The 17364-nt window shown below is 70.1% G+C and overlaps 2 protein-coding genes across 2 annotated transcripts; one reads left to right on the forward strand and one right to left on the reverse strand.

The window, feature by feature from the left end:
• Nucleotides 1-250: 250 nt before the first annotated feature.
• On the reverse strand, nt 251-3964 carry KRT18 (keratin 18; the record flags this gene model as incomplete). The annotated part of the gene is made up of 7 exons (XM_082011831.1): nt 251-694; nt 771-994; nt 1425-1550; nt 2029-2193; nt 2274-2430; nt 2896-2978; nt 3521-3964. The coding sequence occupies 7 exons, from the start codon at nt 3962-3964 to the stop codon at nt 460-462; spliced, it is 1434 nt and encodes a 477-aa protein (XP_081867957.1). The 3' UTR covers nt 251-459.
• Nucleotides 3965-11938: 7974 nt separating this feature from the next.
• LOC309414541 (keratin, type II cytoskeletal 8-like) lies at nt 11939-16970 on the forward strand (the record flags this gene model as incomplete). Its single annotated transcript, XM_082011884.1, has 9 exons — nt 11939-12271; nt 13703-13911; nt 14731-14791; nt 14877-14972; nt 15060-15224; nt 15569-15694; nt 16177-16397; nt 16633-16688; nt 16777-16970. 9 exons carry the CDS (start codon nt 11939-11941, stop codon nt 16968-16970), a joined length of 1461 nt encoding a protein of 486 aa, XP_081868010.1.
• Between the last annotated feature and the right edge of the window lie 394 nt (nt 16971-17364).

Here is a 17364-nt window from a genome sequence, read left to right on the forward strand (position 1 = left end):
CCCCTCCCACCTATGGACTCCTCATCCGTCCGTCCACACACCCGTCTGTCCGTCCATCCACCCGCCCGTCCACCTGTGTGTCCCTCTGTCTGTCCATCCACCCATCCATCCCTCCCTCCATCCATCTGTCCATCCATCCCTCCATCCCTGCCTCTTTCCATCCATCCATCCATCCATCCATCCATCAATCCATCCATCCATCCATCCATCCATCCATCCATCCATCCATCCATCCATCCATCCATCCATCCATATCTGTCTGTCCGTCTGTCCCTCCCTCCCTCCCTCCCTCCGTCCCTCCGCCTGCCCCCCCGCCCCGCCGCCCCTCCCCAGCCGCCTCCCGCGCCCCGTCGCGCCGCAGCAGAAGGCGACGCCGTGACGAACATCTCGGGGGGAATCGGCACTTTATTGGGGGCGGCCGGGCCGGGGGCCGGGCCCCCCCGCAGCGCGCGCGGCCCTTCACCTGCGCGCGGCCGCCGCCGCCCCCGGCGCGGTGCCGGTGCCGGTGCCGGTGCCGGTGCCGGTGCCGGTGCTCTCCTTCTCCAGGGCGTCCCGCAGGCTGTGGGGCGGGGAGGGGGCGGCTGAGGGGGCCGCGGGGCAACCGAGGCGTCCCCGCCCGCCGCCCGGCTCCCGCGGGCCGCGGCCCCCGCCCCGCAGCGTCCCCCCGGGGAAGCGGGAGGTGACGGGGCCGGCGCTCCCCGGGGGCCGGGCCGGGGCCGCGGCCGCGCCGGGGCTCTCCGCGGGGGAGCCGCGCTCCTCGCCGCCCCTACCTGAGCTCGCCCCCCCCCTCCAGCAGCCGCCGGTAGGCCGCGATCTCGGCCTCCAGCTCGCCCTTGGCGTCCAGCAGCGCGCGCTGCCGCTCGGCCTGGCGCTGCAGCTCGGCGCGCGCCTGCAGCAGCTCCGCCTCGGCGCGCAGGATCAGGCCCTGCAGCGGCTCCAGCCGCGCGCCCTGGCGGCCCTCGGCCTCGCGCAGCGCGGCCTCCAGGGCCCCTCGCTGCCGGGCGGCCCCGGGCTCAGCCCGCGGCCGGGGGCCGGGGGGTCGGCGGGGGTCAGGAGGGGTCGGGGAGGCCGGGAGGGGTCGGGAGGGGTCGGGGGGCCGGGAGGGGTCGGGAGGGGGCCGGGGGGGGGTCGGGAGGGGTCGGGAGGGGTTGGGGGGCCGGGGGAGGCCGGGTGGGGTCGGGGAGGCCGGGAGGGGTCGGGAGGGGGCCGGGGGGGGTCGGGAGGGGTTGGGGGGCCGGGGAGCCGGGGGAGGCCGGGGGGGGTCGGGTGGGGTCAGGGGGCCGGGATGGGTCAGGAGGGGTCGGGAGGGGGTCAGGAGGGGTTGGGGGGCCGGGGAGCTGGGAGGGGCCGGGAGGGGTTGGGGGGGCCGGGGAGCCGGGGGAGGCCAGGAGGGGCCGGGGGGGCCCGCGGGGGCCAGGGGTCACCTGGTTGCGGAGGGATTCCAGGTCGATCTCCAGCGCCTGGAGGGAGCGGCGCAGGTCCAGCGCGGTGCTGCGCGCCGCGTCGATGTCCTTGCTGCTCTGCGTGACCTCGATGGTGCGCTCGGTGATCTTGGGGGACACGCACGTGGGCTGGGGGTCAACGCCTCGGCCCGGCCCACCGCGGCCACCCCCACCCCGCGCAGGAAGCGTGGGGGGCAGAGTTACCCCGGCAACAGCAAACCCCAAGGGCCAGGGTCCCGCACGGGATAGGGTCCCCCCAGGAATGCTGGGGGGCCAGGGCCCCCTTGGAGAAGGTCCCCCCGCAGGCTCGGGCTCTCCTATGGGACAGGGGTCTCCTAGGGACGTCCCCAGCGTTGGACCAGGACCCCACTGGGCCAAGTCCTCCTCGTGGGGAGCCTGTGGGTACCCCTCCTGTGTCAGACTGGGGACCCCCAGGGAACACCCCCCTCATGTTGGGACCCCCAGATGACCGCCCCATTGAGCTGGGGGCTGCCCCCCCTTGGCTTGACGTCCCCCAGAGAAGACACCCCTGTGGAGCATCACCCCAGCTGCCCCCCGGGGCACCGGTTTGGGGGGGTGGACCCACCTGCCGCCCCCATTGCTTCTCCAGGTCCTCCAGGTTCTTCTGGGCCAGGGCGTCGTACTGCGCCCGGATCTCCGCCATGACCTTGCCCAGGTCCTGCGACTTGGGCGCGTCCACCTCCACCGTCAGCGCCGAGTCGGAGACCTGGGCCTGGAGACTCTTCACCTCCTGGGGGTCAGCGAGGGGCCGGCGTCAGCGCGGGGTCCCCACCGGCCCCAGGTCCGCCCCCACCCCGGCTTCACCCCCACCTCCTCGTGGTTCTTCTTCATGAAGATGAGCTCCTCCTTGAGGGACTCGATCTCCCCCTCCAGCTGCAGCCGGGCCATGTTGGTGTCATCGATCACCTTGCGCAGCCCCGCGATGTCGTTCTCCACCGAGAGGCGGATGGCCAGCTCCGCCTCGTACCTGGGGGCACGGCGCTGAGCGGCTCCGGCCCCGGCCGTGTCCCCCTCCCTGTCCCGCTGCCCTGTCCATCCCTGTCCTCATCCCTCTCCCTACGCCCACCCGCGTTCTCATCCCTGTCCCGTCCCCATCCCCGTCCTCATCTCCAACCCCATCCCATGCCATCCCTGTCCTCATCCCCATCCTTGTCCCAGCCTTGTCCCCATCTATGTTCTTATCCCCATCCCTGTCCCCATCCCCACCGCTATTCCCAGCCATGTCCCCATCCTTCTCCCTGCCCCATTCCCACCCCTGTTTCCACCCTTGTCCTTCTCCCCATCCCCATCCACTTCCTCATCCCAGTTCCCATCCCAGTCCCCATCCCCGTCCCCATCCCCACTCCCAACCCCATCCCCATCCCCATCCCCATCCCTGTCCCCGCTCCCAGCCTGCCCCATTCCCACCCCTGGCCCATCCCCTGGCCCGCACTTGACCCTGAAGTCGTCGGCCGCCAGCCGGGCGTTGTCGATCTGCAGCACCGTGCGGGCGCTCTCCACCGTCGCCTCCAGGATCTGGGCAGGGGACGGACGCGGACAGACACGCCGACACGGCACCGTCACCGGGGCGCGGGCACCCCCCCGCTGCCGCCCGCCCACGCCGCCGCCCGCGCCGCCACCCACGTCACCCCGGCAGGTGCCACTCTGGCAGCTGCCCGCGCGCCCGCGGGGGAGGGTGGGGGACCTCGCCCCGGAAAAGCGGCGATAAAGTGGGGTGGGTGCACGCGGGGGGGACCCAGGCGCCCGGGGCGGGCTTGGCTGGGCCCGGGGTGACCTTGAGCCTGGTGAGGACACGGTGCTGGGGGGGCTGTGGGGCTCGTTTGCCTAAGGAAGGCGGTGTTGGACCCCCCTCTGACACTGCCTTGCCCCGCACCCTTGGTCACGTCCCTTCGTGCTGTCCCAGTGAAGCCCCCCGGGGACGTATGGCCCCGCGTAGGTGACGTCCCAGACCCTGGGGTGCAAAGTTCGCCCAGCCCCACCACCCTGCCGGGTTAATGCTTAACCCCCAGGTGCCACCAGCCCTGGGGACACCAGCCGCCCCCCTGCAGGGACCCCACCTTGTCCCGCAGCTCCTCGATGACCTCCCAGTGGTGGCCCCAGTCCTGGGTGCTGGGACCTCTCTTGGCCATGAAGTCCCGTATCTGGAGCTCCAGCTGCTGGTTCTCCTGCTCCAGGCTCCGGACCTTCTCCAGGTAGGTGGCCAGGCGGTCGTTGAGGTCCTGCATCGTCTCCTTCTCGTTGCCCACCATGCCAGAACCCGTGAACAACATGCTGCTCCCCAGCCCGGCCCCATAGCCGGCCCCATAGCCGGCCCCATAGCCACCCCCAGAGCTGGTCAGGCTGCTGGTGCGGGTGATGGAGATGCGGGAGCCCGAGCCCCCGGCCCCGGCGTAGACGCTGGCCGCGCTGCTCAGGGGGGCGAAGCGGCGGCCGGAGACGATGCTGGGGGCGGCACCGGCGCGGCGGGAGCTGGAGTAGATGCTGCTGCAGGAGTAGCTCATGGCGATGGCGATGGCGACAGCACGGGAGCAACGGTGGAGCTGGGCGGACGGGTGGACGGACAGACGGACGGACGGACGGGGATTTATAGCCGGGAGAGGCGGGGAGGGCGGCCCCACGGCACCTCCCCACGGCCCTGCTCCCGGCCCCTGAGCCTGCGAAGGTGGGGCCGGATCCAGCTCAAGGCTTTTGTTCCTGGGGCGGGATCGGCCCCATAACCTGTGGGGTACAGGGTGGAGGGGTGGGGGTCTGCTCCAGACATCTGTGGGCCCCCAGGGTGGAGGAATGGGGCTCAGCCCCATAACTCATGAGGTGCAAGGCAGAAGGATGGGGCTCAGCCCCATAACCCCTGGGGCCTTGGGGCATGGGGACAGGGGTCAGCCCCGTAAGCCGTGGGGTACAGGGTCAAAGGACGGGGCTCAGCCCCACACATTTTGGGGTACCCCACAGCTCCAGCTCTCCCCACCAGATCACACCAGCCCCCCTCCCCCCACTGATGCACCCACCCACTCCACAGTGACGCCCCCACTCCCTGGGGGTGGTGGGACCCCCCGCAACCCTGGGGGTCGCAGGACCCCCCCCAACCCTGGGGGTCGCAGGTGGGGCCGGTCGTGCCGGAGGCCCCGGGGCCGGGCGGGGGGTCGCTGTGGGTCCCGCCCTGCCCAACCGGCTCCCGGAATCCTGCCTGGCCTCTTCCCCCCCGCCCCGAGTTGGGGGGGGACGCAGCCCGCCCGGGGCAGCCAGCCCCTCCCGCCTGCACCCCGAGCCCAGGGACACCCCACCAGTGGGTCTCACCCCGCCCCGGGCTCAGCCCCTCTCCCGGCTGCAGCCGCCCCCCCCCGCCCCCGCGGGACCCCCGCCGGGCCCTCCCCCCCCGGGGCTGCTGGGGGGGGGGCGGCAGGGAGGCGCATTCCAGCCTTATCTGCCGCGCGGCTGCGGGGGGGCTGGAGCCCCCGGGGAGGTGTGGGGCAGGGGCGTGGGGCAGGGCACGTCCCCACTCAACGGGGTCGAAGAGGGCAGCGATGTCCTTTGGGGGGTGGGGGGTGTCCTGGGGGTGCTGTGGGTGGGAACGCGCCACCCCCGCCGCAGGCGTGAGAACACGCAGCTTTGCACGAGCACGTGGCGTTGCACCAGCACGCTCTTTGCACGAGCACGCACTTCTGCACGAGTGCATGCTTTGCAAGGACACGCACCTTTGCACAAGCATGCGCCCTTGCACGAGCACGCACCTCTGCGCGAGCACGCGCCTTTGCAAGGACATGCACCTTTTCACGAGTGCACGCTTTGCACGAAGACGCAGCTTTGCACGAGCACGCTCCCTTGCAAACCCCCTCGCCCTTGCACGAGCGCGGACTCGTGAGCGGGCGCCCGTTTGCGGGCGCCGGTGCCTTGCACGAGCACCCACCTTTGCACAACCCAATCCCTCCGCAGGCCCCCCTCGCCGCGCGCAACCGCGCACCTTTGCGCGCGCGTCGGCGCGGCCCCACGGCGCTGGGGGGACGCGCGGGGGACGCGTGGGCTCCCTGCTGCCCCCCGGCCCCGGCCCACCCGGGAGTCCTGGCCCGGCCCGTGTTTGCTCTGGCCGGGCCATAATGGGGCGAGTCGGGGTGTGGGGGCTGCGCCCGGCCCCCCAGCGCCCTTTTCCCATGAAATCTGGGTCGGGAGCGTCCCAGCCAGCGCCGGCCCCGGCCCCTTCTGCTGCCCCCGGCCCCTGGGTCACCCCTGCCCCGTTTCTGCCCCGTTTCGCCCCATTCCTGCCTTATTCCTGCCCCATTCCTCCTCATTCCTGCCCCATTTCACCCCAGTTTGCCCTATTTTACCCCATTCTGCCCCATTCGTGCCCCATTCTGCCCCACTCCAGCCCCTTTTCTGCCCCATTCCTGCCCCACTCCTCCCCATTCCTGCCCCATTTCACCCCAGTTTGCCCCATTCCTGCCCCATTTTGCCCCATCCCAGACCCATTTCTGCCCATTTTGCCCCATTCCAGCCCCGTTTTGCCCCGGTTCGGCCCCGTTCCCGCCCCGGAGCAGGGCTCGGCTCCACGCCGCCGCCGGCCGAGGGGTTTGTTCCTCTGCCAAACCTGCGCCATTTCGGCGTCCTTTGAGGGTGCTGGCGGTGGCACCGCGCCGGGCGGAGGAGGAGGAGGAGAGGGGACGAGGAAATGGAGGTGCTGGAGCTGCCCTGGCAGGGGCCGAGCCGGGGGTCCCCGAGGCGTCTGACCCACCCGGGGGTTCCCTGTGGCTGCAGGGGGGTCCCACCCTGGGGTCCCCACCCTGGGGTCCCCGTGGTGTCTGGTCGCAGAGGGTCCCCCCGAGGGTCCCCGCAGTGCCCCCCCCGGGGTCCCGGCGGTGTCTGACCCCTCGGTGCCGGCGTTTGGCGCCGAGGCTGCCCCGGCAGCCCCCATCGTCCCTGCCCCCCCCCCCCACCGCGCTGGGGCGATGCTCCACAGCGGGGCTGGATGCGGCCTGGGGGGGGGGGTCATGGGGCTCCCCAAGACCCCCCACCCCTCCGCCCCTTTTGGGGGTCCTCCATGGAGATGGGGGATCCCTTGGCCCCGCTGCTGGGGCGGGGGGGGCACTGGGGGGCCGCTGCCCACGCCAGCCCCTTATCAGGCGCGTTCCTCCCGTGCCGCGCGGGTGATGGGGGAGCTGGGAGCACACACGTCCCGTCTCCCCCGCGCCCCCCCCGCCCCCCCCCCCGGCCCCGAAGGCCTCCAGAGCTCCCGGCGGGGCCATAAACCCCAGATGAAAGACCTGTGGCCGATAAGGCTCTGCCACGGCCCCCACCCCCCGCTTCGGGCCCCCCGCGCCGCGCTCAGCACCCCGAGGATGCTGGTTTTGACCCCGGCCCAGCCCTGAGCCCCCTCCGCGGGGGCGCGGCTGAGGGCTGACCCGGGTCCTTGGTGGTTCGGGGCCACTGTCCGCCTCGCTGCCCCCCAAGCAGCGGGGACACCGTGGGGACACCCCCAGCAGTGCCGGGGCCGGCGGGGCCGCCCGGCTCCCCAGGGGTTAAGTAACGTGGCCAAGGCCCTGCTGCATTCCTGAGCCATGAAACTGCAGCTGGGACCCACCATCCTCCTCCGACAGACACCGCAAACAGGGCCAGGCCCTGGGGGGGCACCCAGCGGGGTGCCCTCCCCCCCTCCAGCCGGAGGCACCCTTGAGGTCCTGCCTGTGTGGGGACGGGCGGTGGCATTTGTCCCCTGCGCCACGTCCCCGCCGGGCACCCAGCCCCGTCCCCACCCAGCTGCGGTGCGCCGGGGGGGTCCCGCACCCATGGGCGCACACCCGAACCACGCGGCGCCCTGCGCCTCCTCGAAGGGTCCTTCCTTTGCAGGGCCCCCCGCGATGGGGAAGGGGGTGCATCCTCCCGGGACCCCCCTCTTGGGGACGTGCCGGGGGGGCGGCAGCCGGCTGGGGATGGGGGGTGCCACCCCTCAGTGCCGTCCCCGTGGCCGTCGCCCAGCTCACGGCAAACAAAAGCCCAGGGAGACACTTGGCCTCCACCCAAAACGGGGCGTGGGACCCCCCCGGCTCCCTGGGGGGGCAGCACCGCGGGGTGATGCTGATCCCGGGGGGCTCTAGGGTGGGCTGCAGCACCCTGGGGTGTCTGTCCCCCCCGGGGTGATCGGGGTGGAGGTGGGTGGGGGATTTATGGCTGAGTGTCTCGTGGTGTGGAGCCACCCACCCGTGGGGCCGAGTGGGTTTGGGGCTGGCCGGGGGTCACTCTCTGGGGGTCCTGGGGATGTCGCTGGACCCCCTCCCCGGGCCGGTTGCCCCCCGTGCCCCTGTTTCCCCAGTGGATGGGGGGTTGTCCCTGCTGCTCCCCAGGTTGCTCTCGAGCTTCTCCCCCCCCGAGCAGCGCCGGGGGCACGGGGGGGCTTGGCGGGGGCTGGCGCAGGGGTCCCGCACCCTGCCGGGACCTGGCACCCACCCAGGGCCCCACTCCCTCCCGGCCAGCGGTATCTCGGAGGGGAGGGAAGTATTTGCCTGGGTTGCAAATTCCTTTGTGATAAGAGAAGCTGGGCGGGATGGAGATCTTCTCTGGGGGGCTGGGGGCTTCTCTGGGGGGCTGGGGGGCTTCTCTGGGGGGCTGGGGGCTTCTCTGGGGGGCTGGGTGGCTTCTCTGGGGGGATGGAGATCGTCTCTGGGGGGATGGGGGCTTCTCCGGGGGGCTGGGGGGCTTCTCTGGGGGGCTGGGGGGCTTCTCTGGGAGGCTGAGGACTTCTCTGGGGGGATGGAGATCTTCTCTGGGGGGCTGGGGGCTTCTCTGGAGGGATGGAGATCGTCTCTGGGGGGCTGGGGGCTTCTCTGGGGGGTGGGAGAGCTTCGCGGCTCCCCTCCCCGGGCCGTGGCCACTTTCGGCCCCTGGGGACGGAGGGGTCAAGCCGTGTCCCCTGCCCGGGTGTCGCAGCCCTGGGGGGCTTTGAGACCCCCCGTAAAGCCGGTTCAACCAGGTGACGGGGTCCGAGCGTCCGACCCCGGAGGCTTCTGGCGCACAGGGGCTCGGGGGGTGGGCGGGTGGTTGTGGCCGTGCAGGGACAGACGGATGGACAGCTGGGTGCACCTATCCAGGGACGGGTGGGGGGACGGGTGGGTGGGTGGATGGATGGGTGGATGGATGGAGGGATGGATGGAGGAAGGGAGGGAGGGAGGGAGGGATGGATGGAAGGAGGGATGGATGCAAGGATGGATGGATGGATGGATGGATGGACGGATGGAAGGAGGGATGAAGGGAGGGAGGGAGGGAGGGATGGATGGATGGATGGACAGACGGATGGAAGGAGGGATGAAGGGAGGGAGGGAGGGAGGGAGGGAGGGATGGATGGATGGATGGATGGATGGATGGATGGACGGATGGATGGATGGACGGATGGAAGGAGGGATGGAGGGAGGGATGGATGGATGGAAGGATGGATGGAGGGAGAAATGGAGGGATGGAGGGATAGAGAGATGGATGGAGGGAGGGATGGATAGAGAGGTGGGGAGACGGATGGACAGATGGATAGATGGATGGAGTGATGGAGTGGTGTCTAGAAGGATGGGTGCATAGCCGGTCTGGCCGGGATGGATGAGCGGATGGGTATGGAAGCAAGTGCAGGGATGGGACGGCCAGAGCCGGCTGGATGAAGGACAGATGGACCTACCTGCGCGGGGAGGCGTGGGGCTGGGTGGGAAGGTGGCTCCATGGGTTTATCCCGCATCAGCCCCGGTCACGCTCTCGGCTCTGCCCTTTTCCTGCCCGCTCCCCGGCGCTGGCCCGGAGCGATCCTTCCTGCCGCGCCGGAGACGAGGAAACGAAGGCAAGTGAACCCGGCAAACCTCCGAATCCCTGCCTGCAGGTGCCGGGTGCCTCGTGCCGTCTCGGCCCGGCGCCTGCCGCTCCCGTGCAGGGCAAGCCTGGTCCTGCCCGGCGCCCGAGCCGCCGCCGCGCCCGTCCGCGTCCCCATCCCGGCCCCCCCGCCGCCAGGGTGCTGCCGGGAACCCGCCGGCGACCGGAGCGGCGGGAGGAGAGATGGCACGGCACGGCACGGCGCGACACGGCGCGGCACAGCACGGCACGGCGTGGCTCGCTGCGGCAGGACCCTGCGTGGGTGGCCTGATCCTGATCTGGGGCGGGAGTCGGGTCCTCGGTCCAGTTGCTGAGGGAGCAGCCTGGGTTTTCGCCAGAAACACACTAAAAGTTCCTTTTTGCGGAGTTTTTCCCTGTTTTGAGGGCAGGGTTTGGTGCAGGAGGCAGGAGGTCACAGAGAGCAGGGGCTGATGGTGCTGGCTCGGGGCTTGGGCTTGGGGACACGGGCTCGGGGCTGTAGGCTGGGGACATGGGACTTGGGACATGGGTTGGGACGAAGGGTGGGTCTACGGGCTTGGGGACGCAGGTTTGGGTTTCAGGTTGGGGTATAATGGGGTCGGGGGTGGAGGCTCGGGGACACGGCTTGGGGATGCAGGTTGGGGACATGGGGCTGGGGAACAGGACTTGGGGGTGCAGGTTCTTGACAGAGACTTGGAGATGTCGGTGGGGGACATCTTTGTCGGTGACATGGTCAGAGTGATCGACGCACCCTCAGCAGGTTTGCCAATGACGCCCAGCTGAGCAGTGCGGGTGACACGCCTGAGGGACGGGATCCATCCAGAGGGACCTGGACAAGCTCCAGGAATGGGCCCGTGTGAACCTCAGGAGGTTCCACAAGGCCAAGTGCAGGGTCCTGTGCCTGGAGGGGGGCAACCCCCGGTACCAGCATGGGCTGGGGGTGAAGGGATGGAGGGCAGCCCCATGGAGAAGGACTTGGGGGTCCTGGTGGGTGAAAAGCTGGACATGAGCCAGCAACGTGTGCTTGCAGCCCAGAAGCCAACGGTGTCCTGGGCTGCCCCCAAAGCCGCGTGGCCAGCGGGGCGAGGGAGGGGATTCTGCCCCTCTGCCCCGCTCTGGGGAGACCCCCCTGCAGTGCTGCGTCCAGCTCCGGAGCCCTCGGCACAGGAGAGACACGGACCTGCTGGAGCGGGGCCAGAGGAGGCCCCAGCAACGCTCCGAGGGCTGGAACAGCTCTGCTGGGAGGACAGGCTGGGAGAGCTGGGGGGGCTCAGCCTGGAGCAGAGAAGGCTCCGGGGAGACCTTCCTGCAGCTTCCAGGGCTGAGAGGGGCTGAGGAGAGAGATGGGGACGGGGTTTTTAGCAGCGCCTGTAGCGATAGGACAAGGGGTGATGGCTTTAAACTAAAAGAGGGGAGATTTGGACTGGATATAGGGAAGAAATGTTTCACCATGAGGGTGGTGAAACCCTGTCCCAGGTTGCCCAGAGAGGTGGGAGATGCCCCATCCCGGGGGACATCCCAGGCTGGTCGGGGCTCGGAGCACCCGCTCGGTGGGTCCCTGCCCATGGCGGGGTGTGACCGTGTGACCTTCCCGGTCCCTTCGCACCCAAACCCTTCTGTGACTCCGTGACTGGGGCCGGGGACAGGGATCGGGGACAAGCTCCGGGGACTTGCCCTCCGCCCCGCACCGGCACCGAGCCGGGGGGGTTTCACCCCGGGGCTGGGTGCAGGGCTCAGGGGGCCGGTGTGGAGGGGGGGTCATTGGCAGATGGATTTTGGGGGCACCAGCCCCCACAGACCCGGGGGGTCTCAGCACCCCCGAGACCCCCCAGCCCCCTCACACCTCCTCGCCTTCCCCACAGCCAGCGGGCAGGATCCAGCCCCAGCCCTGCAGCAAGGCCCAGCAGATCCCAGCAGATCCTGGCGGATCCCAACGGATCCCACTGGATCCTGGCAGATCCTGGCAGATCCCGGCCGCTCCCAGCGGATCCCGGCGGATCCCAGGCAATGCTGGCAGATCCTGACCGATCCCAACGGATCCCACTGGATCCTGGCAGATCCCGGCAGATCCCGGCCGCTCCCAGTGGATCCCAGCGGATCCCAGCCACTCCGAAGGGGTTAAGGAGAAGCAGGTGCTGCTCTCCCGGCACTGGAGGCCCTCCCATCCTCCCGTCCTGCTCTCCTCCCCCAGCTCCGGGATATAAACCGGAGCCGCTCACCCCGCCCGGATCCGTCCTCCCTCACCCCGTCCTGCCCGCGGCCCATCTCCCGGCCTCCTCCCGGGCCTCCTCTTGCCCGGCTGCCACCCTCCGTGCAACCCTCTTCCACCCTCCTTGCCCATCGTCCAACCCTGCTGCCCGCCCTCCTGCCCGCTCTCCTGCCTGCCCTCCTGCCCGCTCTCCTGCCCACCCTCCTGCCCACCCTCCTGCCTGCCCTCCTGCCCGCTCTCCTGCCCGCTCTCCTGCCTGCCCTCCTGCCCGCTCTCCTGCCCGCTATCCTGCCCACCCTCCTGCCTGCTCTCCTGCCCACCCTCCTGCCTGCCCTCCTGCCCGCTCTCCTGCCCACCCTCCTGCCTGCCCTCCTGCCCGCTCTCCTGCCCGCTCTCCTGCCCACCCTCCTGCCCACCCTCCTGCCTGCCCTCCTGCCCGCTCTCCTGCCAGCTCGCCATGTCCGTCACCATCACCAGGAAGACCGTGAGAAGTAGCTCGGCCGTACCCGGCCGTTCCTTCAGCTCCCACTCCTACACCGCCGGCCCCGGTGTGAGGATGAGTATGGCTTCAGCCTTCGGCGGCTATGGTGGGAGCCGCTACGGAGCCGGGTTGTACCGGGGTCCGGCCGCCGTGCCCGGCACGGGGGGTGGCATCGCGGCCGTCAGCGTCAACCAGAGCCTCCTGACGCCCCTCAACCTGGAGATCGACCCCAGCATCCAGCGCGTGCGCAAGGAGGAGAAGGAGCAGATCAAGACGCTCAACAACAAGTTCGCCTCCTTCATCGACAAGGTGGGGCCGGGCGGGGAGGGCTGGGACCCCCCGGGGACCCGCTGGCCCCTTCAGGCACACCCCTTCAGCTCCCTGGGGACACCGAGACCCCCTTGGGGACCTCCCGAGACCCTCAGGGCCCTCCTGGCCCTTCAGGCATGTCTTGACCCCCTTGGGGACATTGAGACCCCCTTGGGGACCTCCTGAGACCCTCAGGGCCCTCCTGGCCCTTTTGAGTACACCCTGAGCCCCGTGAGGAAATTGAGACCCCCGCAGGGACCTCCTGCCCCCCTTGGGGACACCCAGACCCCTTTGGGGGTACCCTGACCCTCCTTTGGTTACATTTTGGGCCTCTGGGGACCTCCCGGCCCCCTTGGGGTCATCCAGACCCCCTTGGGGACACTCTGACCCCTTTGGTTACATTTTGGACCCCTTGGGGACCTCCTGGCCCCCCTGGGGACGCGCAGCCAGCCGTGGGGACACCCTGGTCCCCTCCCACTCCCGGGGGCCGGGACATGGCGGCCGAGCCGGCGGGCAGGGAGAGGCGCCGGGGCGGGAGCTGGCGTGGAACAGGGGTGGGGGGAAGCATTGCCCCTCCGGGGAGCGATGGGGCCCCCCCACCCCGGACGAATCAGCCAGCACGGGGTGGGCGCTCCCCACCCCGGCGGCTCCGGCACCCTCCCTTCCCGGCGCCCGTTTCCGGGTGCTCCGCTGGGGCTGGTGGGGCCCAGCCGGGCGCGGGGGGACGGGAATTCCCCTGGGGCAGCCCCACATTGCACCCCGGACCCTAGCTTTGCACCCCGGACGTGGACCCCAGCACCCCAGCTTGCACCTGGGACCCCGGACGTGCACCCCAGACCTGGTGACCCCAGACTTGCACCCTGGGACCCCGGTTTGCACCTGAGACCCCAGGCTTGCACCCCAGGACCCCAGAATTGCACCCAAGACTCCCTGGCTTGTGCCTGGGACTCCGGATTTGCACCCAGGATCCCAGAGTTGCCCCCCGCCACCCCTGTCACCCACCTCACCCTCTGCCCCTTGCAAACCAGCGCCCGCCACCCCAGCCTTGCACCCAAGACCTCCAGCCCGGTACCCCAGATCCCGCTTGCCCCCAGGACCCCAAATTTGCCCCCAAGACCCCAGATCTGCTCCCTGCCACCCCACTCACCCGCTGCCCCTTGCAAACCAGCACCCGGCACCTCAGCCTTGCACCCCAGGACCCCAGATTTGCCCCCAGGACCCCAAATTTGCCCCCAGAGCCTCAGAACCTCAGATCTGCACTCAGGATCCTGGCCTCGTCCCCTGCCCCCCCGCCCCCTTACAAACCGGCACCCAGCACCCACCCCCGTGACGCACGCTGGGTGCCGAAGCCCGTTCCCAGGGTGGGATTCCCGGGGCGGGGGGTGATGCTGACCCCCCGCCTCTCCCCTTCCCGCTCCCCCCCCCCCCCAGGTGCGGTTCCTGGAGCAGCAGAACAAGATGCTGGAGACCAAGTGGCAGCTCCTGCAGAGCCAGAAGACCACGCGCGGCGACGCGAGCGGGCTCTTCGAGGCGTACGTCGGCAGCCTGCGCCGCCAGCTCGAGGGCCTGGGCCAGGAGCGCCTGCGCCTGGAAGCCGAGCTGGGCAACATGCAGGGGCTGGTGGAGGAGTTCAAGAGCAAGTGAGTCCCGGCCCCGGCCGGGGTCCCGCCGGCACCCCCCCCCCCGCCGCGGCGTCTCCGCCCGGGGGTGCCGCGTCCCGCCGCGTCCCGCCGCGTCCCTGAGGTGTTTGCCGGGGCTGAGGATGCCGGGATGAGGCTGGAGCGTCCTCTCCGGCCGTCGCTGGGGTGGCTTCGCCCGGAGGGGGCGGCTCTTCCCCTGCCAGGTGGATGGGACCCCGTGTCCCCGTGTCCCCATGGCCCTGCGTCATCCCCATGTTCCCGGGTCCCCACATGCCCCATGTCCCCAAATTCCCACGTCCCCCATGTTCCCCATGTCCCTGTGTCCCCATGTCCCCAAATTCCCCTATTCCCATGTCTCCCTGTCCCCATGTCCCCAAATTCCCCTATTCCCCTGCCCCCATGTCCCCAAATTCCCCAATTCCCATGTCGCCCATGTCCCCAAATTCCTCTATTCCCATGTCGCCCATGTCCCCAAAATCCCACATCCCTCACGTTCCCCATGTCTCCGCACCCCTGTGTCCCCATGTCCCCAAATTCCCCTATTCCCATGTCCCTGTGTCCTCATGTCCCCAAATTCCCACATCCCCCATGTTCCCCATGTCCCCGCACCCTTGTGTCCCCAGGTCCCCAAATTCCCCTATTCCCAAGTCCCCCAATTCCCCAATTCCCATGTCCCCATGTCCCTGTGTCCCCATGTTCCCAAATTCCCACGTTCCACATGTCCCCATGTCCCTGTGTCCCCATGTTCCCAGGTTCCCCTATTCCCACATCCCCCCATCCCTGTCCCCAGAGGCTCCAGGCCCTCCCCTCTTCCCCAAGGTACGAAGAAGAGATCAACCACCGCACCGAGAAGGAAAATGAGTTTGTCCTGCTCAAAAAGGTGGGGGGGTCCGGGCCGGGCCGGCGCCGGGCGGCGTGGGGGCCGGCGGGGCCGGGGGGTGACGGGCTGCCTGCCCTGCCCGCAGGACGTGGACGAAGCCTACATGAACAAGGTGGAGCTGGAGTCGCGGCTGGAGAGCTTGACCGACGAAATCAATTTCTTGAGGCAGCTTTATGACGAGGTACGGGGTCGCCTGCCTTGGGGAGGCCCACATGTGCACTGAGTTGCCCGTGCTCGGCCCAGACGCCCCCCCATTCCTTGCTCGCAGGAGCTCCGGGAGCTGCAGTCTCAGATCTCCGACACCTCCGTTGTCCTCTCCATGGACAACAACCGCAGCCTGGACCTGGACGGGATCATCGCCGAGGTGAAGGCGCAGTACGAGGACATCGCCAACCGCAGCCGCGCCGAGGCCGAGAGCATGTACCAGATCAAGGTGAGCCGGAGCACCAGCCCCGGGACGTGGGATGCTCCAACTTCCCTCCTGGTGGTCCCTGCTGCTCCCCGACCGGGGATGAAGGAAGCGCAGGCTCCTTCCTCCTCCTCCCTGCGGCTTCATCCTCCCACCTGGCCGGGCAAACACCCTCCCTGCCCCGGAGCAGGCGGCTGCTGCGTGGGAGAGCCCGGCTCCAAGCCCAAGTGGAGCCGCGACAGCCCAGCCCGGAGCATCCCTCCTGGCGTGGGCACGTCCCGGCTCTTTTCTCCCCAATTTTGGGGTGCTGCGGGAAAGGCGGGGGGGAGGGCATCCCATCTCCATCCCGCCCGCTCCGGTCCCCGCAGTACGAGGAGCTGAAGACGACGGCTGGGAAGCACGGGGACGACCTGCGCAACACCCGCAGCGAGATCAACGAGCTCAACAGGCTGATCCAGAGGATCCAGGCGGAGATCGAGGCGCTGAAGAACCAGGTCTGGGAACGGCCCCGGGCGGCGACGTGGGGAGACGCTGCCCGCTCCTCCCACCGCCGGCCGCCCCCGCCGGCCGCCCCGCGGCCCCTCCGGGCCCGCAGCCCCCCCAGCCACCTGCGGACCCCCGCAGACCCCGCACCCCAGCCCGGGGGAGGGATCGATATCCCGGAGATGCGGGGGAGGGAGGGCTCATGGCCTGGGTGTGCAGGTGCTGGGGGGCGAGCGATGGTGGGACGGGGGGGGGTTATGGGTGAGGTGTGGGGGTGCCGGGGGGTGCAGGATGCTGGAACACGGGAGATTCTGGGGGTGGGGGATGCTGGCGGGGGGGGGGGGGGCGAAGGGTGCTGGGGGTGAGGGACGCCGGTGCACGGGGGATTCCGGGGGCTGAGAGATGCTGTGGGGCACGGGGGATGCTGTGGGGCGCAGGGGACCCCCCAGTCCCTTCTGCAGGTCAACCCCCGCCGCGCGGGCGTGCCTTGCAGCGAGCCAGCCTGGAGGCGGCCATCGCGGAGGCGGAGGAGCGCGGGGAGCTGGCCCTGAAGGACGCCAAGGGGAAGCTGGCCGAGCTGGAGGCAGCTCTGCACAAGGCGAAGCAGGACATGGCCCGGCAGCTCCGCGAGTACCAGGAGCTCATGAACGTCAAGCTGGCCCTGGACATCGAGATCGCGACCTACAGGAAGCTGCTGGAGGGCGAGGAGAGCAGGTGGGGGCACCCCCGCCTTGCCGGCACCCGGGGGGGTGACACGATGGGACCTGCACCCTGCATCCCGCATCCCACGGGCATCCTGCGGCCCCATGCTGGGAATCTGTGGCTCAGGCCTGTGGCCACCAGATGGACACCTCGTCCCTCTGCCACCGCCTCCCCGTCTGGCCTCAGGCATGTCCCTTAGCCCCTGCCCTGATACTCAGGGTGTCGCCCCCCCAATTTCTCCCGGCAGGCTGGAGTCGGGCATGCAAAACCTGAGCATCCACACCAAGATGACGGGGTACTCAGGTAAGGCGGGGGGTGACCGGGACCACCCCCCCTTGGGTGCCACCACCCAGCGCCACCGCACTCATGGCTGGTCCCTCTCCTGCAGCAGCTGGCTTCGCCGGCGGCTTCGGGGGAGGTTTCGGGGGGGGCTTCGGCACCTCCTTCACCAGCTCTGGCTACACCGTGCCCCCCCCCGCCCTGGAGAGCTCATCCGTTACCAAGTCCCGCGCCATCGTCATCAAGAAGATCGAGACCCGCGACGGCAAACTGGTGTCCGAGTCCTCCGATGTCCTGGCCAGCTGAGCCCCCCTCCCGGGGGGTTCCCTCCGCAGGAGCCTTTGGTGGCCGCACCCGGCCCGCAGGCGGATGGGACCCCTGGCACCCTTTACCTCCCCAGGCCAACCTGAGCCAGTGACCCCCGGGCCCCCCTGAGGGCTCCAACCACCCCGTTGTCCCACCCTCACCCGTCCTGGCCCCCCGTGTCCCCATCGGAGCCGTGGAGAGGGAAATGGGGGGGCTCGGCTCCCTCCCCACGCCGAGGGGGCTCCCGCCGGCTCCGCTGCCGGAATAAAGCCTTCAAAACACCGACTTTTTGTGCTGGTGCTGGGAGCCGCTGCCCGCGGGGGCCTGGGGGGCATCGGCCACGGCGCGGAGGAGCCCCCGCCCCAGGCCAGGGCTGCCAGGGCCCCTCCATGGT

This window comes from Phaethon aethereus (genome assembly GCF_964289735.1).
Source record: "Phaethon aethereus genome assembly, chromosome: 29".
In the NCBI taxonomy this organism is placed as follows: Eukaryota; Metazoa; Chordata; class Aves; order Phaethontiformes; family Phaethontidae; genus Phaethon; species Phaethon aethereus.